This window comes from Cinclus cinclus, chromosome 13 (assembly GCF_963662255.1).
Source record: "Cinclus cinclus chromosome 13, bCinCin1.1, whole genome shotgun sequence".
NCBI classification, from domain to species: Eukaryota; Metazoa; Chordata; class Aves; order Passeriformes; family Cinclidae; genus Cinclus; species Cinclus cinclus.
The window spans coordinates 7,619,817-7,633,509 of record NC_085058.1 but is presented as its reverse complement, the minus strand read 5'-3'; the positions used below and the strand labels follow the sequence as shown (position 1 = coordinate 7,633,509).

The following is a 13,693-nucleotide window of genomic DNA, read 5'->3' as shown; positions in this document are numbered from 1 at the left end:
AAGCACTCATCTTACTACCAGGAAGGATTCTACAACTTGTCCCTGTGCTACAGTCTAGCAAATACTGTGCAACTTCATCATGCTCCTATAAAGCAATTTTAATTATGCTGTGGTACTTCAGTGAACAGAGGATGCAAACCTATGTTCAAACACACATTAGAAACCTCTGCAGATTGTGATGGAAACAACTGCAACATGAACTTTACCAGTCCTTGCTAAACTGAGCTGCTACATAGCTCTTGACCATCTGAATATATGGAAACAGCCAGGAGATCTTGTATTTCCTCCCCTTTCTGCTAAAATACGTTAAACTCTTCAAGAAAGCATTCTCCAGACACAACTAGGATATATGAAAACCTGGCTAAAGCAAAAGGAGCAGCATAACCTTCTAGTATATAATCACTGACTAGAATTTACCAAATTCATTACTGTAGCTCATGTTACACTGTAAAAGCTGAAAATGCAATAGTGACTATTCTTATCTTAAGGAACTGCTTTCATATGAATTTTTTTTAGAAAAGCAAGCCTTGGGTACTGAAGTCTGTTCTTCCTGTTAGGTTGCACCTTCAGGTATTTAGATTTTCACATTTTCAGTAAACATAGAAAAACAAATTAAGTGAGAACACTGAAGATTTACTGATGTTGACATATTCACCTGTTTCCATCATCCCATGATTCACAGTATTAACAATTACAGAATAAGTTGTAAACGGGGTTATGTCACAGAAGAAATGCTATTTTGAAAGTATTATAATTTTGGAGGTATAGAAGACAACACATCAATAAATGTACACACACTTAAAACCTATTAATTCTTGCTCTTAGAAGCAGCATGACCTCAGGAGGCTTCAGGGGTCACATGTAAGTATAAATATATGGAGGTACAATCTTTAACATAGTAAAAAAATACCTTAAAATAATTTTTTGCTATCTTATTTTCAACCCTCATAATTAGCTGAGTATTCAGAGCCTTTTCTGTTATCTCAGGCAGTGTCACATAAAATGTTCAGCATTCTTGAGTAATCTTCTTAAAGAGAATGTGTACATATTAATTAGTACATTGGTACATTATCACACTGGCTCAGCAAGGCCACGGGGCTCCACAAAACCAAAGGATACAAAAATATAGTCATCCATGTATCGTTTCTTTAGGTTCTCCACTATGGAATCTTCAGTGATTTTGGAAAGCAGGACCATATCATCCACTCCGCTGTGCTTGACATTGTGGCTCTGCCAGTGGTATCTGTAGTGTCCTTTGCTGCCCTGCAGGAAAGCACAATGAACATCACAAAGGTTACTACATTCCTCATCAGCACTAAGTAACTGAAAACCATTGTTCAAATTCCAGCTTCCCAAATGTTTTTCTTTCATTGAATTCTATTCCTTGATCCAGGCATGCTATGAAAGCACACATAAATGGTGTCAGCTGACGTGCCTCTGCACTGCTAAAGAACTGCACTGCCCTCCAAAACTAGAAGGTAATTCCATGGGGTTTTGTGACCACCTACACACATAACAGATTTCAGAAGGCAGACATTTTTAAATCTAGTTGGGGTTTAAAAAAACCCAATTATTTCAACTGAGACACAGCTAGTAGAAGCTAAGGATGCAAAAATTACACTCCTACATTTTAACTATTAGCAGTGAGGCTAATTACCATCGCCACAGTGAATTCCTCATCCTTTGCAGTCTTTTAAGTCAAAGCTGCATATAAGCTGTTACTGGGAGGAAGCTGTGAGCCTGCTGCAGTTAAGTATTCAGGGATGTTCTGCAAAGTATGTACCCCAGCTTGTCGGCTGCGTGTCTTCACAGTCCCTTTTGATCTGTTAGTCACCAAGCTTAAGTGACATCTAAATAGATACTCTCTCCCCACACTCACAGACTACTATTTCAGGATAGTACTAAAACATGTGACATTTCATGCTGTACCACTTGAAATCAAATTCTGTTTTTCTTCCAGCTGATTTGAACAGTAGTTTGGTTCCATGGATACACCCACAAACAGATTTAAATCCAGTCAACATCAAGGCTATTAATTCAGTTATAAATCTGCTCCCCAAACCCAAACCTATTTTCTGTAGCCTAGCAGACAATGTTAATGGAGTTCTGACCTCTTCCCTTTTTCTACTTAATTTTTTTGCTTATACAATACTGAAATTAGTGATGCTAGAATTACCACATTTAATACTGAGAAGTAATCAAGTATGCTGTCAAAGACGACATGGCAGACAAAACGCCAATTCTGCAAATTTCCCTTATTCTTTAATGCTACAGTTTGTAACACTGTGATTTAACTACACTGCTCTGGTGTACCTTATCCAGGATCAAGTCACATTCACCAGGATACAAGCAATTTATTATTATAAAGTATATGCATTATTTTATTTTGCAAAAATTTTACAAAAGAAAACTGAGGTACTCTGAACACTTCAGCTGCATTAGTATTTTGAAATGGGACATCAGCAATTTACAGAGGGGGAACCCTTGCGTGTATACAGTTCTGCAGGAGCAAATGACCCACACAACTGTACTAACACCAAATGCCACAACCAGGCCTACAGCTTGGCTTAATGTTGACATAAAAGACCAACTAGATTTTTACCTCGAGTTAAATTGACTTCCATTAAATCCTGCAGACAGCACAGAAGCTGTAGGCTTTATGTGTGTTTTCTCTTAAGTCTCCAGTCACTGCTACCCTGATGCAGATCCATTACTGCTAACACCAGTGGAGAACAGTTGCAAACTTAAATCAAAAGAACGCTTTCAAATATAGTGCAGCAGAGGTAAATATCTCTGAAAACACAATCTCAGCAATTTGCTTGGATATCCACAAGTATACATGAGCTTCAATAAAATAATAACCTTAAACTAGCTTAGCTTGTGTGAACCTCGTCAATTTTCTATCCGTACAATGGAAACAGTGAACTCAAAGCACTGAGAAACCAAAGAATCAATTTTTTAATTGTCTTAAAACATATGACTGAAAATATTAGTTGAGGCTTGGGTTTTTGGAGAAAAGGAGAAAGCATAATTTCTTTCAGTGTATTCATCAGCTATTTGTGATATTAAACCTGGAAAAAGGAACTGGCAGGCAGGACAGAAAGGTACAGCATCAAAATAAATACAGATAATTAGACTGTTCACAAAGCTATACAGAATGTGATTTAGTGTATCAGATAATGGAGTAGGCTGCAGAAAATGTGTAAGAAGTGAGACTGGGAAAACAACCAAGCTTCCCTTTGGAAGCCATGGCATCAGACCCAGCGAGCTCAATGAACACAAGCTTGCAAAGGCACAGGATACGTACAAAACATGCACACTGTCTGCAAAACAGCAGCTTTATGACTGTTGCTAACTGTGATTAAGCCACACACAGGACCAGGCCAAAGGGTTCTTCCCCAAAAGCACTGGGAACCAGCAGGGAAACAAGAGGGCAGTGCCAGGGCAGTCCAGCTGCCCTGAGAGCACCCCTGTCCAGCTCCAATCACAGCAGCAGCCCAAGCTGAGCCACAGGACCTCAGACACACTGCAAACCACAGAGAGGTTTAACTCGGGCAGCAGCCTAAATACCCAGCAAAGCAGTGGCACAGAGGACAGCTGAGAGCCATGGCACTGAGCAGTTCACATGAAAATTGTAACTCAATTTAAATGGCAGTTTCGTACTAGTTTGGAATTACCCCTTTCCTTTCAAAACGCAGCTTTATATTCAAATGTGCAGAGAAGCAGCAGATTGTCAGACTTCTCCCTGGGATCTAGAAACAAGCCCAAGCTATAGTAGTGCCTGACCAGCTATGGATGAGTTTTACTCTCACTCTTCCTTCTCCAGGAAGTAAACCCGGTGGGATGGCTCGGTGCAGTGGCTACCACCTCTTTGTCTGGGCAACAAAATAGGGAGTGTTTTGTCTAGAGGACATCACACACTCCCAAGTTCTTGTCCTTCCAAGCATGCACAAGGACTATAGAGTCAAACCTGAATTCAGTGACTTCAGTCACTTCCAACTGGTACTATAACTATGTCCAGCTGACCACTATCTGGTTTGTAACAGAGCTTTGAAATTTAAAAGAAAAAAAGGAATTAAAAAAAAATCTTCCTATAATCAGTCATCTGACAAAACTTCACATCATAGCAGTTATAAAAGCAACCCTTTATCTTACTCCAGGGTGTGTACTTCCCAAAGGTCAAGGCTATATGCTAAAAATTAGTAATGGTTTGTTCTTATTGTGTATTTCTTGAGAATTTAAGAACTTTTTTTTTTTCCCCTGCCAGAGCTTTCCATCATCCAGATAAAAATGCAGCACTGTAGTCTGGAGACAATTTACACCTGGGCTAGCTACCTGGCATCCACTTGAACCTGCTTTGCAGGGTGCACTCAGGCTAACTCGCTCCGCTGCTAATTGCCCTCTGCTGTCCAGCACACAACACTTCTCCCTGCAGCCTCTCCAGATGGATCATGCAGATACAAGGCCAGGTCTCCTGGCCTGCTCGTGTCCTCCTTTCCCAGAGGGTTCTTCAGAGCCAGCAGCACAAGGCTGGCAGAGCTGCCCCACACCCGATGTTGCAGCAGCCCCAGCCAGGACCTGGTAACTCAACAGAGCTCCCGGGACCGTCTGACCGGGCCAGAGAGCCCTGGGCCAAGAGGTCCAGCCCTGGGCCAAGCCACGGGTCAGGCGGCTACTTGGCTTCTCTTATGTTTTCTCACTGAAAGGTGTGATCTAACTGTACTAAAGTAAGCAAAAGAAGTCTGTGTCAGCACTAACAACGCCTGAGCAGCTGGAAAAAGATGAGCGCGGCAGATTAGGAAAAATACAAAACAAAACAAAAACACACCAGGCTGCTAAAAGCCACAGAAGTGGAAACACCAGTGCAGAACAACCTGGCTGCCAGGCCAGGCCTCCCCCAGGCTCTTCCCCGGCTTCCAACCCCAGCATCTGCCCTTGCACAGGGAGTGGAGGCTGGACGGGCAAGGCTGCAATTAAAGGCGTGTACCACACTGCCGTCAGCTGTTATTATTCGTTTGGTTGCTGTTTTAGGCTCCAAATCAGATCTGCTCTGCCCTGACAAGAACAATATTTACGAGTCACAGGCTGAGCCCGTGAGCTCGGGGCCTGCTGCTCCCGACGCGCGGCCCGAGGAGCGGCACTGCCGGCTGCCCTGGGCTGCAGGGCCCCCTCGGCAACCTCCAAACCCACTCTGCTCTCACTGAGCTGGCCCTGAACAGCCACTCGGTAACACATGAACACAACTGCTACACTAACACCAAGAAGGGCAATGCAAAATATATTCCATGTACTAAATAATATCTATGCCTCCTGCACTACTTTTGCTACCGGTAGTACAGAACGGTTACAGCAGATCGTAGTTTTGTATGGAATGAATAAGCATTGATAAGACTTTATTTACAGAATTTATTTTTGCTGCCCTCCACCCCGTGTTACAGTAGCAACTGGTGGTTTCTTATTTCTGCCTTTATTATTGTTTGCATGTTCTTGCATTATCCTAAGCAACACGTATTTGATGTAGCTATAAAAAGATAAGAGTCATGCTGTGTCACAGCATGGGTTTCCTTTTAACTGGAAAAAAAGCAAATATTTTTGTATTTCTAGGTGTTTAAAAATAGAACATTAAAAATGAAGCACTAAAAACCAGGGATCAGAAGAGACTGTATATTCAGCACCTAAAAACCTTGTTACTCTTTGTCCATCGGAACTCTCACTAAACTACAACCACCTACATGCCACCAATAATCATTCTTTATTTCCACAAAGGGAAAAATTGCCACTCTGAATCTCTCACAGCTTTTTGGTAGCAAACATCAATGTCCCATCACAGTGCAGAAGGGATTCTGAGCCTCCACGAGGGGGTAGGGAGTCTCAAGTATGACCTTTTCTTCCCCTTTTCAAATGACACAGTACTACTGCACAAAATCCTTGTCAATCTGGAGCATGTGCCTACCTTCTCAGCTCGGTATTATGAATACAATAGTAGAGGAGACACACATAAGCCAAAGATGTCACAGAACTGACAAAGCTGCACACCATTTACTTTAGACTTATCATCAATGCTTCTACCAAAAGAAGCCTACCACCAGTTCCACACTAACATAATTTGTATCAGTTTTTCCAGCTAACAAGAAAATAAACCCACGGCTTTATGCAATGATATCATCTGTCAAAATTAGCAAACTTTTCTAATCCACTAAGATGAATCTTTCACATATTTCTAGAAAGTGTAAGGGTCTGCTGTTCCCAGAGATTATTGCAAAAATACCTAATGTGAATTCTGGACCATGACTGGGATAATCAAAACAGAGAAGCTATAGTGAACAAATGTGCTCCAAAATAGCTCTTGTATCTTATATTAGAAAAAGTACTTCTTGGCTGCAATGATGTGACCATATTTCTGAAAGGAAATTAAAGGAAGACAGCAGAAGCAGCAAGATGGACTAAGATAAAAGGCCATTTATTTAAATTTAAAATGAGGAAAATATTAAGGGAGACGAAAAGCACTGCTTAAAGATTTGAGGAAACAGCAAAAAAAAAAGTACTGAGCATCTAAGCAGCAGGACAGACATCTTAAACTAAGAACTAAAAATACCAAAACATGTATTAAGGAATGGAAACGACGAGAAGGTTAATATCCAAAAAAACATAGCTAGGGGAATATAATACTGAGAAAAAAAAATTCTGGGGGCAAAAGTCAAGAGTTCTCACTGTTTGCCCTGTGACAGGGGTGGATTCAGCCCAATAAGACCTGAAGGACTGAGCCCAGAGCTGGTTACAGGCTGCGGGAGATCCCAGTGGTCCAAACACTTGCTCCCATCAGCTCCTGTGCAGGTGCTGCTGCTCCAGCCGGGCCTGGCCCCAGGGCAGCTCCTCACCATCACCTCCAGCTCTGGAGCCAGGGAGAAGCCAGGGCCAGGAGGAGCAGACAAGACAGCAACCAGAGCCTGCTCACCTGGACAGCAAATGCATGCTCTAACACAACAGGAGTTATGAGAACATGAGAGTTTACAGGATTTACACATCATGCTCATTTTCAGCGGTCAGAAACGACACTGGCATTCTTCTAAGATAAGTAACAGGACATTGCCAAAACAGACGTTACTTCAGTATTTGACCACAAGGCTCATCTGTTGCATCAGTATTAACTTCCACTAAAAATTTTGAAATTTTAACTTTAATAAGGCACAGTTACACTACAGATCAAAATAAGGACAGGAATGAGTTCAAAAGTGGATCAGGAAAATGTGCCTAAGATTTTTAAACAAGTTACAGAGACTGCAGGCAGATACTAGGAAGTAGTTAATGAACTGTGAACCCCTATTTACTTATCCAAAGCTTGCTGGGGGGCTTGGTTCTGATGTTCCAAGAAGTAATTTTGCTAAGGAAATGCAATAACATTAACAACTTAGTATGGCTCATTTGCTCTTAGACATTTATTGTCTTACTTCACTTATTGAACAGTCTCCAGAGCTGTTCTGGCTTGTTCCTTGTGGCATGAACAGCAAGCTTTCCTGGGACTGGTGGATCAGTATAGGCCCTGGCTGCCTTGCAACAGCAACTTTTAGTCCATGCATCTGTGTGCATATACACCACCACCATCCCCCCTGTACTGCAATCATTGCACTGAGCAGCATCCATGCACACTAACTCTTGATCTGTGAATTGTATATGCAGTTTACATCTGTATATACCTATCATGCAATTCAAGAAATGCAAGAGAGAAATTACAACAAAGATTTTCATCTTGGCTGTGTCCATCCTTAAAGTGTAATAAAGATTTACGTGTGTCATTCTTCTCCATTAAAGACGGGTTTCAAAGGGGTTTAAGCAATCATACACCTTATACATAATATTATTATTATTATTGTCTTTAATTGAAAAATGTAGTTTGAAAACTCCATCAGAAGATTCAGACATGTCACTGCCTCTGCTATAGCAGAGGACTGAAAATATTTTTCCTAGATCATCCTGAAATGAAATAATAAACTGAGGTCCACTGGGAGTTTGCCATGTGCTCTCCAGAGGGAGGAATCTCAGAGCAGTGTGACTCAGAGGCTCCATGCGTGGGACCAGCATCTCAGTACGCGCTGGAGTGGGGAGCATGTGGATGCTGGAGTTCCTGCACTGTGCTGGTGCCAGTGGAAAATTTCGGAGCAAGTAAAACCCCTGGCACATTACAAAAATACCGGCCGTATTCCGTTCTAGCTGATGTCAACACTCACTCCCCTGCTCCACCTCGCAGTTTTTGGAATCTCAGGCTTTAGCACCAATCTTTAGACCATCGGGCCACTATCACCATCGCGAATTCCTTTCTGCTCAGTCACTGCCCTCTTTGTAGAGCTGCGGCCGTTCCCGTTCTCCTTCTCCCGACCCTTTTGTTCACGGTAAATAAAGCCATTTGTTTCCTCATCAGACCGATACCGCGAGACATTCCCCTGGGGGTTTAACGCCACAGTCTGCCCCGGCAGCATCCCCCAGCTGAGAATCCTGTGACAGAGGATTTACTGGGAACGCTGGGTCCTGCGGGAGTCCAGGACGATCCTGGGATGGCTGCTCCCATCAGCACGCTGAAGGGATTCTGCACTTCACCGAGGTACCTGCAGCAGCGTTTAGTGACTGCTCAGCCCAGGCTCCCCTGGTATCCCTTCCCTGTACCACAGTGCTCTCCTTCCAGAAAATAGAGCGGGGCAATGCAATATCAAGAAAAAAAATATATTTATTTTAACCTTATTTTTTAGCTGGGGGTTTTGCTCTTTTTTATCTATGCAGAATACAAATTAAGAGTACTGCAATATTTCTGAATTATTTAGTATTTAAATTGATAACAAGACAACACTGAAGGATAAAAGGATAAATACATTTTTGCAAGTATTAAAAAAGTAGAGAAATAATTTCAGCATTTGTAGGATTTCCAGGGAATAAAACAGCTCATGTTAAAACACCATTTAGATAGCACTCCGCTGTAGCTGAAGAGTACCAGCTACATCATTTTACACTGGCTGCATCTACCAAATCAGTTTCCACTGATGTCACCAGCACCATCAAACGACTGAAAAATCTCATTCCCAATAACGAATGTTTACATAATCAATTCAATGCTTGATTACAAGCAGAAAGATACCATAAATCCTAAAGGAACACTCAGTTGCATTTTTACAATTCTCAATAAAATTACTGAACATCTACATTTTGTTGTGTGTATTTGTCCTCACCAATTACTAATGGATTGTAAGAATACAACACGCTGGGCAGATTACAGACCTTATTTTAATACTGTTTTTAACTAAGAATCCCAAACAAGATGTTTTTATGTCCACAGTTTGATTTAGTTGAGTAACAGTATGTAGCAACTCCACAAAAACTGAAAAGACTAATTTCTAAAATAAGCATTAGCTAAATCATCCCCCTGAGTAAGAACTAAATTTAAAATAATTTGGAAAAGCTACAGCTGAGTCTCAGGTTTTAAATTAGTTGTTTTTTTTTTTTTTTTTAAAAAAGCCATTTTCTGAACTTATTTACAAACCAGAGGGAATACAGATATTTTTTTCTAAGTGGAGACTGTCATGTAGTCACATGCCTCCGGCAGTTCAGGCTAAAGAAAAACACTCTTTATTGCAACAGGCATGATGAAACTGCAAAAGCTGCAACACAGCAGAGAACTGCGGCCAAGACTGCTTTTTCAACATTATGTACCAAAAAGCACCTTTGTGCTGACATCACCGAACTTTATTAGTGCAACGCACTGCTCAGAGTTACAACATTTAACTCTTCTGATACCACAAATCACATATACAGTCAAATGCTTCCTTCTTAACCTGGGCATTAGCGTGGTCATGGGTTTCAAGTTCACCTATTTTTTGAGGTATTTGCTTTGATCTTCCATTCGGTATGCATAGTTTCAACAGGGGTAAGCGGGGCAGGACACGACAATCACTGCTCAGTGTACCAGGGTGGAGCCTGCGATAAGGAGCTTAACTGCCTCCGCGCAGAATTCCAATGCATACTGTTAGGTTTACACAGGATTTTCCCAAGTAGCTGGCATCAAGTACGTCTGCTTTCATGTTTGGTGAGAGCTGGGTAATCTGCTCCTGCACTGTGCTAGGTGTGGGGCTCAGGGCAGTGTTTCTGAACAGGTCACTGTACTGGGGGGGCTGCCCGGACAAGGGGTGCTCCAGGGAGCGCAGTCCAGGGGCACTGGGAGGTGGGATGTGCACAAGAGCTGAAAGGGCTCCCTGCTCACTCAGGAGTGCTCCCCGCACAGCAGCACCCTCTGCACGATGTGCAGAACAGCTGAAAGGGCTCCCTGCTCACTCAGGAGTGCTCCCCGCACAGCAGCACCCTCTGCACAGGAGCTGCCAGCTCCTCTCACTGGGGACAGTGGCCGGAGGAGCGCGTTTGGGGAGCAGGAGGAATTCCGCACTGGGGGAGGTTCTGATGCAAAAACTGCTTTCTGTGTTTATATTAATTTCGCAGAGTGCTGAGTAAAGACAGTAAAAGCTCCAGGAGTGCAGCAGCTTCCTGTTTACCTCAGGCAGCAGCAGGGAAAGGCTCAGGGAGTGGTGCTCACTCACCTACAGCAGAGCCCGCACCTGGGTGGTAACATGCATGTGGCCCAACACGAGTCCTTTCGATGAGCTGTCGTGTTTTGATACTCGTACAAAAATCAGATTTTACTTCAGCCACTGCGGGAAATAAGATTATTTGACATGTTGACTAAACCTTTAATTTATCTTTAAAATAATCCAACCTTCATATTTATTTCATTGTATACAGAAACAAATGTTTCCTTGGTTAATTATTACATAAATACAAACAATAATCTGTTTGAGTATTCCACCTCAGGAATAAGTTACAAATCTTGTCAATGGACCAAATTTACAAGTTCAACTCCCAAAAGTTAATCAAAAACCAACAGGAGGCAAAAAATTTGGGAGAAGCAGTAACATCAGACCCAACAAATCTCACAAACTGTGCAGAAGACTCAAGCACATACTAATCCACGTTCTCAGCTGTACATTCATCTCTGTCAGGGGGCAGTCTCATGCACAGCTTCATTCATCCTTTGTCAGGGCTTTGTTTTCACTTTAACCAATAATCACATCACGCCAGGGCAAGCAGGTCCCATTGAGTGTCCAACCTCCATAACAGACAGATTCTCATAACCAGATTATCTTCCCCATGCACATTATTCATAAAGCCAATAGCTGTAATATCACAAATTTTCTAAAGCAGCTTCGAACAATTCAGTCCACAGCAGCTTTGAAAAGAAATGCATTTAAAAAAAACCAGCACATAACACTCCAGTTGTATAGAATAACTAACTGTCATTTAATCGATATGCTTGTTTACCTCACTTGCTTTTATTAGTCACTTTCAAATCTGTATGAAAATAATGCTGTTCTCTGAACATTTTTTTATTAATCCAGCTTGCTTAAGATTTCATACAGTTGTCTAATCTTCTTCCTCTAAAATCTCATGCTTCAAATTATTTACTCTAATTTTGTATTAGGCTTCTATCCTGGCTCTGTAGACATTCCTGGCTCATATTTTCATAATAATTCACAAGTCAGCCAAGAAAATTAAACTAAAAATCAATATACATGATCTCTAGCTAACTTCACTCTATCAGTGAAGCTGATATCCCAGAAAGACAGACACACAGAAACACATTGCACATATGAAGCATTTATTCCACTCTAGTGAACACCACAGTTATTAATGGAAATATGTAAAAAGTGTCTGGCCCAACATTTTTTTAACATAACCATCAACAGCTAGGAGACCAGGCCTTCATGGTTATTATCTGGGCTGTGTATTACCAACACATGTGTATGATCTCTGCACCCCCAGGATTCTTCTTTAATTAACCTAGAGCAGAAGTTCACTCAACAGCCAAAGCGATACTTTCCTATTAATCTATGAAAGACATTTTAACACAGAAACAGCTATGTCCCCTCAATCTTAAGTATGTGAGACTGTTTAATGTTAGTATTTAGCATTCAAATTATTCCAGAACCATGAGAGCTAACAGAAAATTAATTTGAGCATCTAGCTATTTTCGTAACTCTAGGCTTTTACCAGATGTGTGAACAAACACATTATTTGCAAACCACCCTTCTTCCTCCGTTGGACCCTTCTTCCTCTGTTGGTGACATGCATTAGATTCAGTCTCACAGATGTTGTATTGGCATAATTATGCTCTGAGCACAGATGCCAGCCAAGGAAGCTGTTTTACAAAACCTGTAACTTTATCACCGCAGTATCATGCAAAAGACCAAATGTAAATGTCTTTTAGACCTTGCATTTCAGCATCAGCATCATAAATATACACGAGATTCCAACGATTTCTGTTAAAGGGGAAACCAAGTAAAAAGCCAAGTGCCAGCTTTGAGGAGAAACTGCTTCAGACCACTGCAGATTAATACCCTAGTTTTAAATAAAAGAACCTATGCAGTGGTGCAGTGTGATGCTGCATTTTCTTTTCCCTTTAACTTCCCATTTCTAAGTCTTCAGCTAAACTTCATCATGAAAACCCAGGACAGGTGAAATCCAAGCTAAATCACAAGGTTTCAGAATTGGAGTAATTGAGAAAAAAAATTGAAGTGTCAGATGCTGAACTGTGGCTGAAGACTTTGGCTTGCAGCACTTTCACATAAACCCACATTAAACTTAAATGCTTGTGATGTACCTTGCTTTCAACTTCTGGACTCATTCAATTTCAGACCTCTGACTCAAACCCACATGAACCGAAAAAATATTGAATTAAAATATAAACTAAAACCAGCTGAATTACTTTTTTCATCTAAGCATAATATTCTGATTCAGACAGGACAATTGTTCAGTGAATTGTGTCTCGTTCCCTCCAGCCCAAACAACCTGGACATGAACAGATGCTCACATTATCAAAATCCTTTAACTTTTGGCTGCTGCAATTCTTACGCTGGTGAGGCCCATAAAGCAGCTTTACCTCTTTCTACATTCCATGTTACATGCAAAATTAACGTTCCTTAAAAATAAAGTTCTGGCTTACAAAGTAACTTGCACTCAAGAAGCTTTTTTTCTAAGCTTACAGGACAGCTTGATAAACAACATACTCCTTATAACCACATCAGGACCACAGGAGCAGCTTAAAAGTCTTTAAAACATGCTATAAATGCTGCCTTTGACTCCATCTTGCCTAACAGAAATATAATTTTAAGTGGCGTGCTGAAAGAGCAACTCAAATGCAGTACCTGTAGCTGTGCCTTCAGGCTGTGCCAGGTAAGGGTGCAGTGCTGCCACAGAGCCCTGGCTGAGCACCAAGGCTGTGAGCAAGGCACACAGGTGGACACACATACTCCATAAACAGGTACCCACTGCAGGTCAACTTCACCTTATTTCTAACTACGCTGTGCAGAAGTCTCATTAGCTTTGACCAATCATTCCAACAGCGTTTCCTTCAACACTAGTTCCTTCACCTGCCTCAGACCTGACCTAGAAACACTGACACACCCCTAAGAGAGAATGAGAATCAGAAGGAAAACAAATGTTAGGAGCATTCCAGTAGCAATACCAAAACCAACTTCTTAAAAAACATTGATACCTTCTACAGGCTTCCCCAATGCTGACTAAGGGCTGAACATGCTGTATTAGCATTTGGATAATCCTAAACCTGCAGACACATTTCCAGGGCTTTTAGTGCAGTTGCTGG

At 41.5% G+C, this 13,693-nt stretch overlaps 1 protein-coding gene across 1 annotated transcript in view; it reads right to left on the bottom strand.

Annotated features, from left to right (window-relative positions):
• The window catches only part of MYO1E (myosin IE), a 52,710-nt gene extending 44,236 nt beyond the window's left edge, over positions 1 to 8,474 (bottom strand). The window contains exons 1-2 of the mRNA XM_062501702.1: positions 8,283 to 8,474; positions 1,120 to 1,263 (exon numbers count right to left, since the gene is read on the bottom strand). Of these exons, the coding sequence (XP_062357686.1) occupies positions 1,120 to 1,263; positions 8,283 to 8,474 (336 nt within the window). The remainder of the gene's footprint in view (positions 1 to 1,119; positions 1,264 to 8,282) is intronic.
• Between the last annotated feature and the right edge of the window lie 5,219 nt (positions 8,475 to 13,693).